This window comes from Fringilla coelebs (assembly GCF_963513975.1).
Source record: "Fringilla coelebs genome assembly, chromosome: 4".
NCBI lineage: Eukaryota > Metazoa > Chordata > Aves > Passeriformes > Fringillidae > Fringilla > Fringilla coelebs.
The window spans coordinates 31,696,970-31,720,120 of record NC_140032.1 but is presented as its reverse complement, the minus strand read 5'-3'; the positions used below and the strand labels follow the sequence as shown (position 1 = coordinate 31,720,120).

General features: G+C 39.7%; 1 protein-coding gene across 1 annotated transcript; it reads left to right on the top strand.

Annotated features, from left to right (window-relative positions):
- Positions 1 to 2,986: 2,986 nt before the first annotated feature.
- Positions 2,987 to 18,772, top strand: CYP4V2 (cytochrome P450 family 4 subfamily V member 2). The gene is made up of 11 exons (XM_084204045.1): positions 2,987 to 3,230; positions 5,533 to 5,645; positions 6,217 to 6,302; positions 7,799 to 7,989; positions 8,385 to 8,454; positions 9,465 to 9,591; positions 11,365 to 11,556; positions 13,356 to 13,458; positions 13,794 to 13,928; positions 14,095 to 14,274; positions 15,910 to 18,772. The coding sequence occupies exons 1-11, from the start codon at positions 3,017 to 3,019 to the stop codon at positions 16,083 to 16,085; spliced, it is 1,587 nt and encodes a 528-aa protein (XP_084060171.1). The 5' UTR covers positions 2,987 to 3,016; the 3' UTR covers positions 16,086 to 18,772.
- Positions 18,773 to 23,151: the final 4,379 nt, after the last annotated feature.

The window sequence follows — 23,151 nt, the reverse complement described above, 5'->3', positions numbered from 1 at the left end:
TTAATTGTCTATTAGTTATGCTAACATAAACTGACACCTTATCAGAATTGCTTTGAAACAGTAGTCTGTGTTCTGGGGCATGAGTGATGGTCTCTGCTATTGTAAGTCACATTGTTATCCTGGTAGGGAAGATTATGGTTTCTTAGGAGGCAGGCTTTTGTATTCCATTGGGGATAACTCATTCATGCAAAATATCTTGTAAGGAAGGAACTAAACAGTTGGTGCTGTGTACAGTGAACACTAGGTTACAGAAACCAAGCAAGGTGTGCTTGATGGAGGTGGCAGCAAACCAATCGGTGTCTCTGAAAAACAGCTGTGGTCTCTGTCCCACAAATGCTGTTCATGTCCTTTACCTGTGTGAGAAAGGGTCCACAGAAGGATTTGAAGCTGGAGTCTTCCTCAGGATTTGTTCTTGGAAACCTAGATTTTGGGTATGAAGTTTTAGTAGCTTTATTTGGGCTACTAAATGAAATTTAGTATCAGGCCCTAAAATTCCTCTCTGGGGACTGGGGAGATCTCTGAGCTCTCCACCTGTCCAGCTGATGACATATTTTGAAATGGAGACATACTGTGTTATTTTTTCTTTGTCTAGGTGATGGCTATTGTGGACTACAAATAGCCTGTTTATTTCAGAGTAGCTTTCTGCATAAGGGTTAATCATGTTGCAATGGTGTGTGTTTAGAAAAAAGAGAAGAAAAAGAGAAGCTCTTGCTAAGAAAGCCTTTCTTAAGAAGAAAACAGTTTTTCAGAATGAGTTGTGTACTTTTCTGTTCAGCTTGGCTGTGGAGCTATTCAGCTTGTACTTCAGCTTGGCTGCTGAGCTCAGCTATGTTCTGCAGTGGATCCAGAGTGGAGCCAGCAGGAACCCCCCTCTGTTGTATCAGATCCACTTTGGACTTGCTTTGATTTTGTTTTGTTTTGTTTTGTTTTCTTGCTGCTAATGATGATTTTATTAGTTTTTCTTTTTGAAGAATCCAGGCTTTGTTCAAGGGACCAGCAGAAGCCTGTGTTGTCATTGTTTTTCGTGGCTGACACAGCTTCCTAGCAGGTTGCTTGTCTTCTGCCAGCACAGGTAGATAGGTTTCCACTTAGGCTGAAGAAGAGCAGGTTTGCACTGTTACAAGCATTTATAAAAGCAAAGATTCACTAACCAGTGGAGTGCTCACAGAAATCCAACACTGAACAATAGCTCTCAGAGTAAAAAGGAAATGCTGATCACAATCTGGTAGAAAACTATTTCCTACAGAACATCCTCCAAATTTTGTTATGATTCCAATTATGGTGACATAATTAGGCCTCAAAGATGCTAAACCTCTCATTTCTTGTTTCTTGGGTATATATCTTTTATGTCTCATTCCAGTGTTTCTGCTGCCTTTTATTAACATTATCACCATTGCCAGCTGCTGTCAGGATGCTGCAATGTTTGCTTTGCAGTGTCCCCTACTGCTTTCCCAATGCCTTTCCACCTTCTCCTTGCTGTTTCATGGTTTTTTTTTGGTTTTTGTTGTTTGGATTTTTTGTTTTTCCTGTAGAAGGAGTAATCAGCAGTTAGAAGTACAGATTTCTGACTCAGAAGCACAAATAGTCACGTTATCTAATTATTGGTGCAATTAAGGCAACAAATGGCAAGCCTTTTTAAAATATGAGAGTATATATTCAGCTGATCTCCATGTTAAAAATACAAAAGGTGTGTCTCTTTGTCCTGTGTGCTTGCTTCATTCCTAGGTTGTCACCTGAACAAAAGAGGGGACTGATGGTTGTCTAACTTGCCTATGTTTACAAGACTGGGTATATATCTGCTGCTTTCTGTCACAAACCATTAAAAATAACAGCAAGAGTAGCAAAGTTCATTTCCAGTTGTTTACTGTGAAGAAAGATGTAACAGTCAGCATTTATGATAAAGTCTCTGCTGGGAGATTGCAAGAACAAAGTGCCAAAATTTACTCCCCTCTGATGCCAAGGGTCACAGAAACTTACTTCTGATGTTCTGAGCTTTCTGTTTGTGTTTTTTTTATCTTAGTTGTTTTGTTTATGCTATTTTTTAATTTGCTAAAAATTCTTTTGCAGTCACTGCAGTCATTTTTGATACAAAGCAAAGAGGATAAATGTGACTGTGGGCATAAGCACATACAATTTGTGCTTTATTTGGGAGGTGAAGTTTTGTGAATTGGCTGTGAACCATGTTGCCTCTACCAAAATTCTGCTTGGCCAAAAGGTTTCTGAGCACCCACTTTGAGAAACAGATACTCAGTAGCCCTGCAGCAATGAGAAGAGACCCTGGATCCTCCTGAGGCAGGAGGGGCAGCAGTGTATATGGTGGGTTTGGTACTGTGAGTACTCAGGCACTTTGCAAGTTGGGGCACAGGTGCTGGAGCTGCCAGTTGTTTTACTGGCACCCTTTAGCCTGTGCTTGAGCATTCAACAATGAGATCAGTAAAGGCCATTTGAGCTGAGAATCATCAGTGTGCTTTGCAGTGCTGCTGTTGATCAGTGGTCTTTATGGGCTTTGGTTTTTGTAACCCCTTGAAGCCATCAAACCAATTGAAAAAGGGTATTCTCCATCTGGCCCTTCAGCTATTGTGTTGCACAGCACTGGAGCAGTTCTCTATGGCAAAATGGTATTGAGCACCTGAGAACAGATTGAGAAAGAGGATATTGAAAAAACTCCTCTATCCCACATCAGCAAAAAGATGTTTTTTCTCTTGATGGTGCTTTGTTTTTTCCTTGTGAGGTATTGCATGGGTCTGCAAAGAAGGTTCTCACTCCTCACTTGACTTGAACCAAGTGAGGGCAGTGACTGTTCCCTTTGGTTTGCCCGCCACCAGGAAATGATAGGATGCAGCCTCTCCATAAGAGTGTTTTGCACCTCTGTTTATTTTCCTGGCAAGAAGCTACACCAGTGGCCTGTGTGGTGGCTCCACCTCCTGCTCTTCTGGCCAAATTTCTGCAGTGCCGAGTACAGGCAGCGCCAGTTTTGCAGCAGGGATCAAGGCTCAGAGCAGGAGGCTGAGAGGTGATGATGGACGTTGTGGAAGGACTCTCAGGGAGACCCCAGCTGCTGCCATGGGGAGCAGGGATCATTGCTCTGCTTGTGACAATAGTGACTGTGTGCTCCTTGCCCTTCCTGATGGAATACTGGAGGCAATGGTGGATAATGAAGCCGATCCCGGGTGTCGGCCCCTGCTATCCTTTGGTGGGAAACGCCCTGCTCTTCGAGCGGAAAGGAGAAGGTAATGCCAGCTCACGCTATAGCCCAGCTGTGGGGTCCCTGCACTGCCTGGGGTTTGCTGGAGGAGCCAGTGGGGGTGAGGTGCTTGTGTGGCTGATCTGTGGAAGGGGAGTGAGGTATCAGAGGATATGCTGCTGCCTTTAGGCCTCTCTGGGCAATCTGCAGAGGGGAACAGTGTGAGGAGTGGGCAGTGAAGAGGAAAGGAGAGGAAGTGCGTAAATGTGGCATTATTATTGGTCTCAAAGACTAACTGGAGGTTAAATCTGACAGCAGCTGCTGCTGGGCTCAGACCGTTAAGTTGTTGTTAGGGCAGAGCATGAACGCTGTGGAATGTGTTTTAGGGAGAGGGAGGGGTGCTGTGGGCTCTTGCAGGAAATGCTGCTTTACAAAGTTAAACACTATGTCCTCGTGACTTTTTTTTGCTGTGATCCAAACAACGCTTGAAACAATTACCTTCCCCCAAGCAAGCATGTGCAAGGGACTTTAGCATGCCAAGTTGTTTACCTGGGCTCACTTCCAGAATCATCTTTGACTCAGATTTATGTGTTGAGTATGAAAGAACTTGCTGAGCGTTTATAGTGCATCACTCAAAAGCAAATCCTTTTGTTCTTGAACTGCTTAATGTGACCTTCTTTTTGCCAGGTGCATGAGAGAGCACTAATGTGCTAGATGTTCCCTTCCCATTTGGTACTCATATTTTAAGAGGAACATATTTCTTAAGGAGTTTGTGGTATGAAAGTGTTGCTGAGTCTGCTACCAGTGGCCACCCTCCTCTGTGCATGTTTGTGATGCCTGTGTATGCCAGTTCTGCTCTGCTCACTTGCGTTGCTGGCTGTGCTGCTGTGTACATTGCCAGAAGAGAGACTAATGGGTCATGGGAGCCTGGTGAAGTCAAGTGAGAGTACAGCGCTGGAATGCAGATTGCCCAGTGTTGACCCATGCTGAGACACGGCACCTCTGTTCACAAGGCACACTGTCATCTCTTTCCTCTGGATCCAGTCTCATATCTAAGGACAAATATGAGACGTCTGTGGTGGATGTGAGGGCAGGCAGATTTCTGCAAAGTTGACTTTGGGGAAGCAGTAGGGGCATGGTAGGATGTTTATATGAGCTGGACTGAGAGATTAATAGTTTGGGTTTTTTTCTTTCCTATTCTCTTTTAAAAAAAATCTTCTTTAAAAATCCAAACCAAACTGGAACATTGCTTCTATCTCCAGAAAGCAATTTGATGTGAACTCTGATGTTCTATGTAGTCCCTAATTTCATTTGTTAGCAGGAATCACATAGCTCCTATGTTTTAGTTAAGGAATCACATAGCTCCCATGTCCAGCCTTCTTTATTCTTTTTTGTTTATGTAAAAATGGGTGAAGTTTATAGTTTATAGGTTTATAGTATTTTATAAAAATATAACCATGAAAACACTTTCAAAGAGGGTAACGTTCTATAACAGGAATGAAAATAACTTTTTATATGATGAGAACTTTTTTTATTGGTATTGCTAGACAGTTGCTGGAAAATGTGCTATTTTAATCACAGCAATGTTAAGAAAAATATTTTTTAAATAGTAAAATGATCTGACACTGAATCATATTGAAAAAGGTATCATATCGAATGAGGTGTCATTAGAACTTTTTGTAAGTCTAGGGAAAGCTGTATTTGGACATCTAGTAGGAAACTGTTTTACATTTTTCTTTTTTTTTTTTTTGATTTGGGGACCTTTGAATTTTCAATTCTGCACAGGTTTGTAAAGGTATTATTTGTTTAAGGTTGTTTCTGAAAGGGCAAGTAAGTGTTTAATCCTGAAACATCCTGAGAGTGGCCCCTACTCTAATATTGTGGAATGAACCTAATTGTCCTCTGTGATGAGATAGTATCAAAGACCTTTTTGAATTAAATCAAATACCATCTACTTTTCTTGCCCTGCCAACAGATTCAGCTGTCTCACATGCTTTCTGTATAGCTGGATTGACACGATATGGACTGGATAATTGCAAAATAATGTGGGAGGGTATTCGCTGGTTTTCTGAGCTCACTGGTGTGAAGTCCAACTGGCAGCTGGACAGCAGTGGTCTCCCTCAGGTTGATCTGTGGCATAAATGGTGCTGTGAGTCTGTGCATGAAGAGATTAGGACACGTGAACTGTAAAATCCACAGGTGTAAAATATGCTGCTAGGTCCTAGCAGCAGGTTAAAACTACAAGAAAATCACAATTGCAGGGCTTGTGGTGCAAGATTTCATTACAGAAGCCTTGCTTATTTTTTAAATCCCCCTTGTTGAAGCTCTACTCTGATTTTCTGTTCCAGATTTTTTTAAACAGATACAGTTTTATACTGAAGAGTTCAGAAATTTGCCATTGTTAAAACTTTGGATAGGACCAGTGCCTGTCATGTTTTTGTATCACCCTGACAGTGTGGAGGTGAGTATGCTGGTCTCCTGTCTATTCTACTGGGATGCAGAGCAGTGCCCAGCATGTTACTTTCTATTACCTCAATGTAAGTTTTGTTAAAAGGGGCTTGGACTGATTTGCTTTGGGATAGTCCTCTGAGTTAATGGTAAAAAAAGGCATAAAGTAAAAGAATATAAAAAAGCCTAGTCAGAGGGCATTGGGGAGAATACTGAAGATGACCTGGAAATGAAAGTATCAAAGAAGCATCTCTTTTAGCTTGGTTTTCACATGTGTGAAAGCTTCTGCTCCCATGATCAGAACAAGCAAGCAGATAGCAGGCAATATGGGACCACTGAAATAAGGATAGAACATTATGAAATTCAGGTTGCAATGCTTGTGTCTCTTTGACAGACTTCTGCATTAAAAATTAGTGGGTCTGTTTTGATACCATGAGTCATAAGTTTTGCTGCTGACAGTGATTGTCCTTGATCTAGTAAGACAGTGTTGTTTCTCTGTTGGAGTGTTTATTGCAGAAATAATGAAGAAATCTCTCTTCATCTAACAAGTAATATTTTTTCGTCTCTGTTCATTTTTCTGACAGGTTATTCTGAACAATTCAAAACATATAGAAAAATCATACCTATACAAATTCCTGCATCCATGGCTGGGCACTGGACTTCTGACAAGGTATAATGTATAGTGATATGAACGTGCCCTGCTGCCTTTTTTAAATTTGTGGGGTATATGATAAGAAGAGGTCTTGGTGGCAGGAATGCTGTATGTATTTCTGAACAAAAAGATTGTGTGCATTGCTTATCTCAGCTGGTCATATTGCAGACCAGTAGGCCTGAGGTTGGTGATACTTTGGGATAGGATCGGAGAGTATCTGCACCCTTTCCTTCATTTCATTCATGAAGTAGAGGATTGTGAGAAATTAGCCTGGGTAGGATTATGAATCAGGAATGGAGAAAGGGAAGAGCAGTGGTGTAAGAGTTTGGTGTCCTCCAGTCTTGGAAGGGCAAAGGAAGGATTGGTATGGATGATACAGATATTCAAGAGTTAGAGCAAGGTAAGTATAGAGTGTCTTTAGTACCTTTGAGCCTCTTCTGGGTTTTTGAAAAAAGGTCAAGGTCAGTGTTAGTGGTTGACTTTGTTGCTTGTTTGGAGCCCTCAGAGGTGGACTCCTCATGCTTTATGATGGGACTGTGGTATTGTAAAAGCCAGCTGTGATCATGTGGTGTGGGAAGTACAAGTTCATGTGAGAGGATGACACATGCATTTTATCCTGAGTTCTGTTCATGACCTTTAAGAAGGCAGTAATTAATCAGTAGCAGTGTGCAGAGGTGAAGTCCATGAGCATAAGGCATGGTCTATTCTCGCTGTCCTTCCTTACTGGTTGTTTTGTCTTCCATAGATGTACAGAGTATTTTGACTTCCTTGTGCTTCCTTGTGTAAAATACGTAATGGAGGAAAATGTTCCAGTCTCGGCTGATTAGGGGCAGTAGTGGCAGACAGCAAGCCGATATGCTGGCCTGTGGAGTGCCCTAATAGCAAGTTAACAGGGGCAGTGGTGTGATAGTTTTACCCTGTAAGCAGAAGTGCCAGCTGGGGCATGTTGTATAGAAAAAGTGAACAAAGACCCCCAGGAAGCTGGTGACACTCTCTGTGGCTCCATGCTTGTCACTGGCATGTGGGAAGTGGTTGCCTGTCTCCAAGGGAGTAGATTGTAGCCATGCCTTGAGGCAGTAATTTTCATGATGTCTTGTTCTCTGCAGACCTTATTTCATGGTCAGTGGATGGAGGCAAGCACAACCACTGATTCAGAGAGACGTGGGCTGGTTGAGGCCTTGATGCTGAATAGCTGGTTTGGCCTCTGGCTGGCTTCTGCTTGGTCCCTCTGGGCCTGTGCACTGACTAACAGGGATGTACTGTCTGGAGGCTTTTTGGCATCTCCATTTGTTGAGATCAGCTGGAGAAATGGTGGCTTCTGCTTCCAAGAGACCTGGAGCAAGAAATATTTTAATTTACTCCTTCTGTGGGGTGCTATGAACAGCTTGAAGAGACATCTACAGTGTGTCCATCTCTTCCAGTCTGCAGTATTCACTGGGTACTTCCTGTAATGGTGAGGATATTATTTTCGGCTTGGAGTTTTTTATCCTTCCTTCTCCCCATTAATTTTATAGCACTGGAGACAAGTGGCGGTCACGGAGGAAGATGATAACTCCCACATTCCACTTTGCAATCTTGAGTGACTTTCTAGAGGTCATGAATGAACAAGGAAATATTTTGGTGAAGAAACTTGAGAAGCATGTTGACAAGGAGCCATTTGATGTCTTTATGGACATCACTCTGTGTGCCCTTGATATTATTTGTGGTAAGTCTTGTTCAGTTATTGTGGTAGAATTGTGAATGATGCAGAAGATCATGAGTTTAGCTGTGCCAGTTTGTGTAAGATGATTGAAAAGCAATGCCCCTGCATGTTTTCTAAATTTCCATCCTTTCCAGACTTTTTCCCAGGGTTTATACTTGCATCTGAGCAGCTGAGTTTGGAGACTGGCAGGACAGAGGTAGCAGTCTGAAGTGAGGTTTTCTTGAGGAGCAGGATTCCTGGGCATGGAAATACAAAGAAAGCTCATTCCCTGCAAAGGGATATGTGTATTCACTTGTCAAAGGGATGGTGGTGATAGTCAGAAGCTGAGAGTAGTAGTAATTCACTGTGTGTGCTGCATTTCACTTTGTACTTGTGAAATGTTGATGTTTTCCTCCCAGAAACAGCAATGGGCAGGAATGTGGGTGCCCAGAAGAATAAGGATTCTGACTATGTTTCTGCTGTCTACAGGTAAACACACATTTTCCTTAGTTATTTTTCAGATGAGCTGGAATTAATGCTACTGGTGTCAGGAGGGAAGGCCAGAGAGTCAGGGAGGGATGGATGTAAAGCATTGGAACAGACTAACCCTGAATCACTAAATACACTGGAGGTGTTTGATAAGACATGTTCCTGTGGCACTTAGGGTCTTGGTGTAGCAATGAACTGCGTTAACACTAGGTTAACAGTTGGACTCAACGATCTAAAAGGTCTTTTCCAACCTAAATGAATCTGTGATTCTATGATCTCACTCCTAACTTTTGATAGAGCTTGTTGAGACAGGTGTGATAAAAAACAGGAGTAGATCTGAAGGGTTTGATTATCATCGGTTCCTTGGCCTTTTCCAAATTGTAGCATAAGTGGGCTTGAAGCTGGTAATAATTACTCTGCAGCTAAAGCATGTGCAAGAGCTGAATAGCAATGACAATCAGCCCTTCCAATGTACTCCACTTGTGTTGGAGTATACTTGAAGTCTCATATTTTTCATTTTAAATACATTTTAAGCCCCTTAATGTGTAGTCTGGTATCTGGATGTTCAAGTAGGAATGCAATGGCCTCAGAAACTGTTTGAGTTCTTGGGACAGGTATTTTGGGAGCCTGTCATGAGTAGTCTTTACAACACTGTCAATGCTTTGCTGAAGTGGGTTGTGATGGGATTGGATGACTTAATAGGACTGTTTCAAGAGGATTCAAGATTAAATGAGAATATGCTGTCCTTCTCAGAGATCAATACTTAAAGAAATAAAACATGGTGATGCTGAGATAAATAACAGAAATTTTGAGATGGTGTAAAACCAAGACACAAATGAGAATAGCCTTCCTTTCAAATAGTGGGTTTAAACCTACACAATATGTTAAGTTTTACTCCATTAGGGTACATAGAAGTTGGTGGGAGTTTTTTGTTTGTTTGTTCTTGAAATGTGCTATAATTTGGTGTTTTTGTCAAGTAATGTTGCATGATGTAATTGTTTTGCCCCTAGGATGAGTGATCTAATCCAACAGCGACAGATGAGCCCTTGGCTTTGGCCTGACTTTTTGTATGTATTGTTCAAACAAGGAAGAGAGCACAAGAGGAAGCTCAACATCCTTCACAATTTTACAAATACGGTATAGAGTCTTTTAAAAAAATATTATTTATTATATTTATAATGATAATTTTCATTGTTGGATTAAAGTTTTGCACTCAGATCTTCCAAATGGGGAGGAGGTTCAGCCTCCTTGATATGCTGTCCCTCTATTGTGATGCTGAGGAATTCCCTGAAAAGAAGACAAGAGCTAACTTCCCTTTTAGGATGTCTGCTGAACAAGAAAGTAGACTACTCCAAGGGAGTCCCAGAACTTGCAGGTCCTTGACAACTGAAACAAACAACAGAAATTCATTGAACTCTTGTTCTGCCTGAAAAGTTCCACATCTGGATGACATCCAACGGCTCACTGCCAAGTTTGGAGCAGTAAACATAGGGATTTGCATGGTAGTGCCACTGGGTTCAGCCCTCAGAAACTGATGCCTGTATTAATTTTCCCCTATTCAGAACAGAACTGCTGAGAGGAGCAAACACATGCAGGCCCCCACATCAGCAGTAAGGCACTCTGATACAGAAGTCATTAAGCATGAATTACTCACTTGGCATAATACAAAGTGTTTTCTCACCTTGTTAGACTATGGAAGTAACAGCCCTTTCTCTCACCAAATAATTCCTATGTTATTCTTGCCAAAGTTTGCCATCCCAAATCTACTATTAGAATGTTATCAGAGAGGCTGCTTTCCCTATAGATGTAACCCATGATGTCATTGTATCAATGTCTTTGACAAAGGAAATAATGTTTGATCTTTGGCTGCATATAATGAGCCACATTGCCTCTGTGTTGTTTTTTCTTGCTTCCTTTTATTGGAAATTTCAGCAGTGAGTCATGGGAGAGGCGCTTAACACTTGCACTGTTCCCATGCTGAGCTGGTACACTGAAGAATGTAAGCAACCAAAGCATAGAAGATGACAAAGGACCATAAATAATAATTGCACCTGTGTAGATGCTGACAGCAAGCTCTGAGGTGAAGGATGAGTCAATATGTGACACACGTGTGTGTTCAGTGAGGAAAACAATGTGTGTGTGTGGAACTGTATTTTTTTTCTTCCATTCAGTGATTCTTCCAAACAGAAATGCATACGCTACACCTTTTAAACTATTTTGTTGTTTTTAAGAGCAATAACAGTTTATTGAAGGGTTCTGTTTTGACTTTGCAACAACAATGGCAACAATAAGAAATTTATGTCTGTTACTGGTTCTGTACTTCCCTAAAAAAGGGACATTCAGCCATTGCTCTCATACTGGAGAAAATTTGGGAAGCTTTGGTATAGTGGGTTCAGCAATACTGTGTGTAGACTTGACACAGGGTTCTGGGATGCCCTGGCTTCTCTTCAGTTTCCTGAGTTTTTTGGAGGTTGGAAGTGAGATCTTTCCTTACTTACTTCTTATGGGATAGAGAAGATGCTATTGGTGATTAATATGATCACACTGTGGTGATTTTTTTGATATGCTGTTACCATTGTTGGCATTCATTATTGGTATGTTCCAGATACTCTGGATATGTTTACACTTCATGATGGCCCCCAAGTTGTTTTTGTAGTCCGGCTATTTTCTTGATTGCACAAAGGCTGTTCAAGGTTTATTCTATTGCTTGGGGCAAGAAAGGTTGGTCATAATTCACTACTAATAAAAAGTCAGTTAAATTTCATGACCTATTGCTGACAGCTGTGCTAACTAGCTCATGTAGACTGCTACAGATGGATGTTGTTTTGATAAGTTAGGACAAAACTGTAGGAGGCAGATGGTGGGCTTGTGCTGAATTCATCATATCTGATGTAATGGGTCTAATCTCAGGTCATTGCAGAAAAAGCTGAAGAACTTAAAAACACCCAGCAAAAGAAACATGATAATGATGGTAACTCTGAAGAAAGTGGTTCCAAAAAGAGAAAAGCATTCCTGGACATGCTGCTGAATGCAACAGATGATGAAGGGAAAAAATTGAGCCACGGGGACATTCGTGAGGAAGTGGATACTTTCATGTTTGAGGTAACAAAGGAACTCATTGGTTTATTGTTCTTTTGTTGTTGTTGTTGTTTTGGAAGGTTTTATTTGCTGGGGTTTTTTGTTTGGTTTTTCCCTCCAAACACAAGATTCAGAATTTTCAGGTGATGACTCTTGTCTTAGTTCAGGAGGTTGCTTTTAGCATGATGTTATTTAAGCCCTGGAAGCCTAAGAGAAAATCTCAATGTTTCTATTCTACAGAGTTAGGATAGAAGCACTGGTATGCCCTGGAAAAACTTTGGACAATGCACATGTTGTAGGCCCTGCCTCTGTGAGCAGGGTCTACTCATGAAAGCAGGTGAGAAATTGAAACTTAAAGGCTGACATGAACCATGGGCTCTTGCCTTTTGTGGCAAGCTTCATTAACACTGAAGAGAGTTCTAAATAGTTTCACTGTTTTGACTTGCATTTTGTCATGTCTCCTCACATTTTTTCCCTTGCTGCATTGCCTGGTTCTGTTGTCCACTATGCATCAGTGCTTCATTTTCTTGTAGAAGCTGGAATGGCTTGGGTTGGAAGGGACCATAAAGATGGTCTAGTTACAACCCTCCTGCCATGGGCAGGGATGTCATCAGCTGGATTGAGTCGCCAGGCCCCCATCCCACTTGTCCCGGGACACCTTGAGAGACAGGACATTCAAAACTTCTCTAGCCAACATGTTCTTCACTAATCTCTGAGTAAAAAATTTCTTCCTAACATCGAATCTAAATTCTTTCTCTTTTAGTTGAAAATTATTCTGTCTTGTCCTATAAGTACCTGCTCACGTAAAATGTCACACTCCCTCTTTTTTTTTTTTTTTTGGTAAGTCCACGCTAAGTACTGAAAGGCCACATTCAGGTCTTCCCAAAGCCTTCTCTTCTGCAGGCTGAATAACCCCAACTCTCTCAGCCTGTCTTCATAGGAGACGTGTCCCATTTCTCTGATTATCTTCAAGGCCCTTCTTCTTATCTGCCCTAAGGGAGGACCTGAAGAAGATTTTCACGAGATTTTCATGAGTTTTCACACTTCCATTAGATGGACGTGAGTTCTCTCAGAAGAGCTTAATTCATAGAATCATATTAATACTGTTGTAACCTAGAGAAACTCTCTTCTCATTTTACCATTTCTGTACTACAGCAGCATCCTGAACTTCACCACAATTGTGCTTTTTTAATATCAAAATCCTTTTTTCATCCTTTTTTTCCCTTTTTTGTTCCTCCCTTTTTTATGGCTTTTTTCCTCCCCCTCCTTCTTTGGCTCACATTTTGCCTCTCCTTTCTTTTCCTCACCTTTCCACAGTGCTGGGAACTAGTAGTTGATTCCCTTCCCATAGAAAACCAAATATTTTCCTCTACAGCTTCTGTATTGTGTCTCATAAGACCATTTTTAGATACTTTTGAAAAGTATCTACAAGTTGTTCCAAGTTGTTACAAGTTGTTCCATTGTATCTCTCCTGTGAGAGTCACTGCCCCCCTTAGATGTTGACTGGACAGTAACCAAAAAGGTGAATATACATCTGATTAATTGTGTAGATACTGATAGTTCATGCAGCTGCTGAGAGCCAGAAGAGAGGGATTTTGCTTGGGTTATTTCAATACTTTCCCCTTTTGTCAGAACAATCATGGATCAACTTTTAGCTTGATAGTTAGTGAGTTGAATAATTCACTCTTGATTCTTGTTTTTATCATGGTGATGGGACTAACGAGTCTCACTTTTCAGACAACTGCACACCTAAATATTTACAAAGCCCACTGGTACATGGGAATAGAGTTGAAATGAATGTCTTTGTAAATCTGCACCTGTAGGGCCATGATACAACAGCAGCTGCTATTAACTGGGTCTTGTACTTGATTGGACATAATCCAGAAATTCAGAAGAAGGTTCACAGGGAATTGGACGAGGTGTTTGGTAAGTCTCCATTCCCCCTTCATTGGGGTTTTGCTGCATTTGTGAATCGAAATGTGTTAAAAGCCTGGAAGTAGAAGGGGATTTAAGAGCATGCCTTGTGGCCCTTCTGGAGTTTTCAGCAGTTAGGGGTGCTTGGGATGGGTGTGGGAAGGTCTGTTGGGGTGTACAACCAAACTTATGTCTTTGCGGCAAGATATGCATGTTTAATATATTTGTAACACCTTGTGTGTAGTCTTGGTGCATGATGAGAGTTTCTGGGGGGATTCAGGATGAGCTTATTTAGCCAAAGATGGGGAGTTTTGGTCTTGGTCATCCCTCTATTTGTTTTTGGACAGACAATGCTGAACGTCCCGTTACAATGGATGATTTGAAGAATCTTCGATACCTTGACTGTGTTGTGAAAGAAGCTCTTCGTCTCTACCCTTCAGTTCCCATGTTTGCCCGTACCTTGAGTGAGGATTGCTGCATTAGTAAGTGTGTTCTGTGTTAGCCACTTTCTCTTGTGTTAGCATTTCTGCAGTGGAGATATTTCCCAAGAAAAGGGCAGCATTGTTTAATTTTTACTCTTCTGTTGTGTACAGAAAGTCACTTGTTTGTTGTTGTTTTGACTCTTCTCCCTTTCTCTTCTCTCTTTAGGGGGATATCAGATACCAAGAGGTGCAACTGTCCTCATTTTAACTTATGCCCTGCATAGAGACCCTGAGGCCTTCCCTGACCCAGAGGAGTTCAAGCCTGAGCGATTCTTCCCTGAAAATTCTAAGGGAAGGCACCCATACGCTTATGTGCCCTTCTCAGCTGGTCCCAGGAACTGCATTGGTATGTATCTGGAGAGGAAGCCCTTTTAAGGTTCTGCTTTTTGAATGTGGTAACTGAGACAGCAACCAATACTGTTTATATAGTGTTCTTCCTCATTCCCTGCCTCTGAATCTGGGCACTGTGTGTCCTGCAAGCCACATACTTCCATTAGATAGACCTGAATTCTCTCAGAAGAGTTTAATTCATAGATTCATATTTATGCTGTTGAGCTGCCTTATTGTTGTTTCTTCCAAGGGATTTCCTTTCTTCCTAGGAATGAGTGCCTATCATGCTGATGCTTCTTCATCACTTCTGTACAGCCTGGCAGCATGTTATTTGGCTCCTGTGTTAGGCCATGATTGCTTCCTACTTTCTGATTCTCAGTGTCAGCAACACAGAATGAGAGAAGACACATGTCCTTCACCTGTTTTGCTCTGGAAACAGTTTATTTGTCTCTCTCAGATTCTGAGCTGGATGTCCAAAGCATGCAATCTGCAACTGATGTATTCTTTCCCTATTTCTGACACTGTAGTTGGTTTGGTGTTTTCTCTGTCATCCCAGAACTCGTTAGCACTTTCAGATGCCACTGAGACGCTTGGCATTTATCTGTGCTTCAAGTAGAAGCAGTGTTGTTTAAAATGTGAAAAGACTGTTCACTGCACTGATTTTGAGTGCAGATGGGGAACATCCAAAAGTTGTCATGCCATTATGATAATGGGAAATATTACTGCTTTTGGTTTTTTGGTTTTGTTTGTTTGGTTAGGTTTCTGTTTTTGCGGGATGCAATTTGTTTGTTTTGATTTGTCTCATTGGTAGTAGGTGCCCTTTTCCATGAGAGCAGTAAACAAGGTCTTTCCTTGTTCCAAAGAGAAATCCAATTTAATATAACATGTCTAGCTAGTTCCTGAGAGTGCAGAAACATGTGCAGGGGAGGTGGTTCATTAGTATAGTTGCAAAAGTGCATTGTGTGTATACATGTGTATGGATTTCTCTGTATATAATCTGTATGTAATCTGTGTGTATAATACAGAGGGGAGAACATAAAAAGTTCTCAGCCCTGCATTCTGTGTCCCATCTCCATTTTTTTGTTTTTGTGGTTTGGTTTGGTTTCCATGATGTTTCTCTGTTCTCATGTTTCTGCCTTCACCTATCTCTGAATTGTAATTTGAACTTTGCCCTCTGTGCTACCAAATCATCAGTGTGTAGGAGGCTTAATGATCACTGAAGGAAGGTCTGTCTGTCATTCCATTGCAGTTGCATCTCCTTTGCTCCTCTCCACATATATGGAACCATGAGATTTTTTCTCTCACCACAGTCCCTGTGCTGCCTCTTCTGCTCTGGTCTGCTCTCCATCCCTTCTGCCTGGTCCTTTCAAGTGACGTGACAAGGTTGTGTTTTGTGGTAGTTCGATATAAAGGATTGACTGTTTCCACGTTGCTGTTTGAGTTCTGTGTACTATGGGAAGGAGGACATACTGTGCATGATCCCAAGAAGGCCAGAGTTTTCATGCAGAGAAAAGTGCTAGTGTTACTTGCATCCAAGGACCTTGATTTTGGCCTAAAGCTAGTTCTGTTCTTAAATTCTATGAGCATGCAAGCGCAGCAGCTGTTGATACAACCTGACAATAACTTTTTTTTCCTGCCCTGTAACTCATAGGTCAGCGCTTTGCACAAATGGAGGAGAAAACTCTTCTAGCCCTCATCCTGCGGCGCTTTTGGGTAGAATCATGTCAAAAGCCAGAAGAGCTTGGTTTGTGTGGAGAATTGATTCTTCGTCCAAATAAAGGCGTCTGGATTAAACTGAAGAGGAGACCAAATACTGGATCAGAATGAAAGGAATTTCAAGGATTTCTTCCAAAAGTTTTCAATCTATTTAGGCTGAGACATATTTTAAAATTAAATATTTTGATGTCAGTCCAGCAATTTGTTAAAACTAGTCGCTATTGTTTTATTAAAAAAGATGTAGTAATACCCCTAGTTAGTCTACTTTTATAGTACTTGTGAACTTTGTGTTAACCTTTGAAATACAAGTCTTTAATCCTTAAATTTTAGTGCCTTATCTGCTCAGATGAAACTATTCTATTGCCACAGTGCCATAAAAACTAAGCTGTGGTAATAACAACAGCAGTGCCTGTGATGAAGTGATCAGCATACATGCCATAGTATTTTCCAAGTAAATGGAAGTCTCAAGTGTTTGTAAGGTTTTCAGGTTTCTTGGTAAGCATTTAAAGTAGTTTGTAAGAATTCACCTCTGAATTATTTTTTAGCAAACTGTACCAAAAGCATTAATCTGTATAACCATAGCAGGAACTCCTGTGTATGCAAATTACACACAGGATTTCATAATGACAAAAGCAATGTATTATTACAAACTTTGAGATAAACTCTTACTATGCCTCAATGTGGAATAAAATTTTACCCATTGAAATTGCATGCCTGTGTGCAGGTAAATTGCTGATGAATAATTGTTTCTTAGCATCAGTTCCTCTAGGGTGATCAATCAACTATATTTTACTGTGCTGGTCAAAGCTGAAATAATGAGCCATTGTGCTCTTGCCTTCCAGTGCCCTGAAGGCAACATGCAGAGTTTTTTGCTAATTGATGTTGAAGAGGAATTACAGTGATGGAATGAAGTGCCTGTCAAAGTTTCTGATGGTACCTTCATGACAGGTCAAAGTCTGCTACAGGCCATATAGCTGGAGAACAGACTCTCCATGATTTTTGCAAGCTCTGAAGAAAAAGCTGGTGCTAAATCAAGCTGATGTTCTCTAGCTGGTCTGGCTTTACTTGTGCTTTGGGGCTTCTTCTGAGTGGTGTGTGTTGCTCCAGCATGATACCTGGCACCATAAGAAGAGGGGCACCCACCCCTCACTCACGCCTTTGGTTGTTCCTGCCACTTGGCGCTGAGGGCTTTTGCTGTGTTGTTGCATTTAGGTTGTTCTTGGGCCGTGGGCAGCCTGCAGAGGGGGACTGGATGAGAAGCTGGAAGTCAGAGCTGATAAAACTAATATGGACTGCTCCAGTAATTATGAATGTGTTACAAAGTAGGAAAGGAGTAATCTGTTCTTATTCATTTTGTTGATATTTACAGATTTTTTCTCTTGTCTGTTTCAATGTTTCCTTTTAACAACACTTAGTCACTTAATACCTGGGATACTGCTGTACTTTGCAGAATATCATAATAATGACAAAATAATTTATATTTGTTCCAAATAAATTAGAGGTTTCCTTGAACCTGCCAAATTCTTTGTATTCTAAAAAGCCTAGTTTTTACCATTTTCTTAGGATTTTCTAAAAAGAAAGTGTGTAACAATTAATTTAAAAAAATGAACTCACAGATCTTGACAAATAGTCTATAATCACTATCTTTATTTTACCATTAAGATAAAAGAGCCTTTAGCAATAGTAATATTTGCATTCTTCAGCCCTCTTTTTCAAAGATAGGTCTCATTGCTGTATAATAACAAGAATTTCAGTTTCCAGGGCTGAATCTAAACATTGTCTTGTTTATAATGAAATAACTTTTGAGACCACCTCCATATGTTAATACATATAATACACATGACACACGTTTTCCAAAGAGACTCCAAATTCAGGAATTATTTCATGGTTTTACATACTTGGCAGTGTGAATTTTCAAGGTAAATAAGATTAGCATCCAGAATATGTTTTCTCAGGCGATTTGGCATGTAGCTGAAACCTGGAGAGGTAACTCATGTCTTAAGCTATGTGCTTGAGTTAAGGAATTTCAAGATGAATGAAAACTAATATTACTTCCTTTTCTTCTGTGGGATTTGTTTTGTGGAAAATATTTGTGAGATCAACCAAATTGTAACATTTTTTTTCCATAAGATAATTCTTATGACTTCTACCTACACTGGCCAATATTTTTTTTGCACTTTGCTTTTGTACCATGCTCTTCTCACATAATGTGTGTATATCTCCTATAATTTCTTTATATTCTCCAAAATGGATAAGAAAATAATTGAGAAAAAAACTGGATAAAACTATAAAAAGAAACTCATTATGAAAAGTGCATGGGCTCAAACACTGGCACGAGGATGCCAATGTGAAAAATCTCTGTTTAGTGATGCAAAAAGTGTCTTTGCCAAGATGAGCACTGGTGTAATCCTTTAATCTTTGTGTTCTGAGCTGTTATGAAATGGCAGTGATCTCTTATCTTCTGTTGTGAAAATTGGTTCTGAAGCAATCTGATGTTGCTAAGGAAATAAATATTGAGGAAAACAGTATGGAACATACAGCCAACTTTGTGTCTACTGGGTAGATGTTAAATACCTTGCATTGTCTGGTGTGTTTTTATTAGGTTTAATCATGTGGTGTGTAGCTCTTGGTAGTGGTCAGCAGCAATCCTCTGGATGTGGGGGTTTGTTTGTTTATTTCATGTGGGTTTTTTGTTTGATTTGGAGTTTTATTGTGTGTGTGTGGGGTGGTTTTCCTGTAGGATTGCAGAATGCAGCAGAGCATTGCCAGGTTTCCTGATAAAATAATGGGACAATAAAATATTGTGTAATAAAAACTACATGTGCATGGTAGCTGTTTGTGATCCTTTTCCAGAGTTCTAGGTATCTGCTGTGTTATTAAGGTAGCAGCTGATCCCTAAACCAAAACATTATGCTGCCTATAAAGATTCCTTTTGCCTGGTGTCAGAAAGGACACAGCTTTTTACTGGGGTGACAGAAATGGAATGTAGGAGTGTTTCTGGATCATGGTTTACAGCTGTTACGAGGAACACTGACAGCAGATGAGGTGTGACCTCCCTCTGTTGGGAGGTTCTGCTTGAGAGCACCTGCAGGTGCCCTGAGCACTAGAATTTTCCAGCCACCTTTACACAAACTGCTTTTTGGCCTCTGAAAGCTGCATGCTTTGGACACATGCAGGGGGTGAAATGGCAGTGCATACTAGATAACCACCTGCCTTCCTGAATTTAATCCTCATGCTGTAAAAGAAAAAAGCCACATATATAAATGTTAGTACACCGCTACAAACAAATAATTTTACTGTGTTTGAGCTCACCTGTCATCGCCTCTTCCAGCAGCTAAAAGAGTCAGAGCCTTTGGAGAATCCTACCCCAGTTTTTTTTCTGAAAGAGTATTTGTGCCATGCCCTGACAAAACTTCAGTATAGAAGTACCTCAGTTAATTTTCAGGTCATATTTAGAAGATAACCTTCATCGTCTGCATGGATTAAAAGATTAAAAACTAAACAAACTCACTTTCTAAACCAAAAAACTGCATACATCTGAGATTCTTCTGAAAATGGGAGTCTCTTAGTTATACTCTGCTGAGTATAACCCTATCTTTTGTTCAACAAATGGACTTTTCTATTTGATGCCTGGAGTATAACGTGTGGAGATATTGAGTGCTCATTGAAGTTGCAAAATGTTTTGATCAAAGAAAGGCAAAAGTTATCAGTTAGTAAAAGACTCAGCATTTGTTGCATGCCCAAATGATCTCATTCCAGGCTATTAACTTGCCCAAGAATTACTGTTTGGCAGTTTGCAGGCCTTGATCAAGATACTGGGGCCCTTAAGTGTATGTTGAAACATTCTGTCTTCTCTAATATCTAACAATAACCAGCATCAGGTGCTTTAGGTCCAAAAAGTAAGGCCTTGGGCAGTAATGTGATTCTCCACTTATTTAAAAAAATGGCAAATCTGATTATGAGAAAAAAATCAAAGAGGACCTCTGAAATAACAAACCCAGTAGCTGCTTGTTGTGTAATATTCGCAACTCTCTTCTATTTCTTTAATATGATCCTGAATTTGGTTTGCATTGATTTCTCATTTGACGTCTGATTTGCAGTGTTTTCTGGGCTCTATTTTGAGGAAGACTATTGTTGACATGTAATTTCAGCATAGGGAACTACTAAACTGCTTTTAATTTGATTCAATACACAATGCTGCACCATTCAAAAATCAGTAAATTATTCTATCCATCTTTTTGCAACCATTTTAGGTGGTATCAAGTCAAACAGAAGGTTCTACCCTAGTGAGACGGTAGATTCTTCACTCAGATAGTGGCATCCTGACTCAGATGAAAAGTCTCTAGATTGCTGATGGTAAGAAGAAAAGAATGAGATTTAGATTTAGAGTTTGTTTTAGCAGCATTTGATATTTTATTTCTCTCTCTCCTTCGTCATATACATAAATGATAGCCATGAATTTCTTCAGAATATTTTTGGTTGGTTGTTTTTTTTCTACTGGAGCATTCAGGTTCATGAAATTATTACAGTATCCTCATTCAAATGGAAAGGATATGCACAAATCAAAATGAAAATGTGGGTTGTTCCTACCACACTGGTGCTTTCCTTCCCTCATTTCCCCTGAGAATCTTCTCCTCTTGCTCCACATCGCAACCAGCAGGTGTTGTCTCATCACAGAGAGTAGATCCTCTTCCATGTGGAAGATGTTTTTTGAATAGGACTGCCATAAGAAATGTGAGATTTGGTTCTGCCAGGCAGAATTAGACCTAAATCAGGCTAGAATCCAGTAATTTATTTTCTGGAGTGAAACAGTTCAGTAATTCCTGCCGCCTTTGCAGGAATGAGATTTGTGCATGGATCACAGCGGAAATCAGTAGAAAGCAGTATCAAGAAAATGCACTGCCAGTGAGATGCCATCTAAAAGAACTGCCTTAGGCTGAAACAGGTTTTGGTTTTTTAACTACCAAGTCAAAATGAAGCAGAGGCAAACAGGAGAAACTCTTGGTTGCATTTTATATTACTCAAATAAATTTCAACCTTCGATCATCAAAAATGTTTCCATTTATAGAAATGCTTTGATGAGCTCTTATTTTATTTCTGCTATCTGAATTATTGAACCCTAAATGCAACATCCTGATTTAGCTAATATTTAGAATGTAGACAGTTGAATTGATACAGTGAGGAAATTAGGATCAGCAGTAAGTTTATATGTCAAGCCCTTATACGTCTAAGGAGTATTAGATGGTTTTGGCATTCTATACACTTTAAATTTCTAATTCTTCTCCTAGTTTAAATAATATAATCTCTGGATATCAGAGAGGCTCAGGAAACTTCTACCAGCTGAGAATTTGTCTCAGAATATTTTATAATTTGTCCTATATTAAATATATCTATAATAGACAAGAACTCGCTCATCGTCATAGAGTCCATAATACATTTTTTCTCTGTACATTTCTCTGTACATTTTTTTTCTTCAAAGTCTAACTTTGTTGGTTTGAGCAACAGCACAGCAGTGTAAATGGGAGCATGTCATGTGAGTAGCAGGCCCAGTGAAAGAAAATGCATTTTTTTTCCAAAGTGACCATGCTCATTATTATTGTCTAAGGCATTTCTGCCTTATTTCTGAGCTCCACCATCAAATCCAACTGATGCCCTTACAGATGTAATTAAAATGATTGGTTTTAGAAAGACTGATATCTGGATTTGAGAACTGCTGCTTTAAGGAAATACTTTTTTCTTCCTATTTTTTTTTCCTCACTAGTTTGCTTCTGAAACAAACAGCCATCAGCAGAAGATGCCCCTTCATCAGACAAAATTCTAAAATATAAACAATGGGTTGTAAAAATGAAACCTTAAATAGAAAATACTGATGAATGTGGGAATGACTACATGTTGCATGAGTGATTGCAGGTTTTTTTTTTTCTCATTTTGGGTTTTTTTGGTTTTGTTTTCTTGGGTGTTTTTTTTTTTTTTGTCTTGGTTTTAGGTTGTGTTTTTATTAAAACAGTAACAAACTGGAATAACTGCCCAATATCTGAATAGGAAAGCCCAGACAAGAAGTGAAAAGTGAAGAAACTAAGTTCTTGGACAAAAGTTCTAACCCATTTGTGCCACCAATCGAAATGCACGCGCACACACACACACACAGAGGCAAAATAATTATTTTAATTGAATACTAATGTTTTAATTAATTATTTTAATTAATTAATTAAAATTAGTTTGTTTTTAATTAACTAGTTAGTTTTTAAATTAATTAGTTTTTAATTAATCAATTATTTTAATTGAATACACATGGGCAGCAAGACAAAAAATGGTAAGTTCACCTTACTTTGTTTGTAAATATTCAGATACAGGTAGATTTTGTGATTGCATCCAGGGACAATGAAAATTCTGTAATTTGATATAAAGATGAAAATTTTTCCAGTTTAAAATGTTATCATCATTTTATATGAGGTAAAAGAGAGACTACGTTGCATATGTGAGGTTATACAGGATCAATTCCAGTACAGTGTGGATGACAGATGTTCTGAAAATGTGTCCCAAGGTCAGTAACAATATTGACAAAAACAGTACCCGTTCAAAGTAAACATTAAAGATGAGTTAGCATTGCGGGCAGTAATATTTAACACAAAGTGTTGACCTTTCTTTTTTTTTTTTTAGTAGAGTGCAAACCTGATCCATGCATCCAGACTTATTATGTGTTCAGGTATGTAATCATTATTGCAATAATGCACTGGTATTCAGTGAAAGGTTATCATAGCAACAAGACAGTGCAAGTTGGAGTTTTTATGGCTTCTATTTTGTGGTTAACTTATTTCACAGGTTAAGTTGTTGCATGTGAAATAAAGCTTAGAATTCTCATAGCATATGAAGCAGTGAGTGTGAGTCATTAGTTTGCTACTTTGAAAACTGTATTTACTAAACTATCTGGAGAGTCAGTATTAGTAATGTAATTTCAGTGGAATATTGTTCCCAGTCTAAGCAAGAGTGAATATTCTGCTGATAAAAGGTATGCCAAACAACATGTCACAGCTGCAATTGTAATTGTCAATGTAATTTTGAATTAATGGTGAAACAGTACAAGTGTAAATCAGTGTTAGGCTTAGCAGTGCTTTATAAAACTAACTACACAGCCTTTATTGAACATCTCCTAAAGAACGATTTTGTGGTTTTTAGG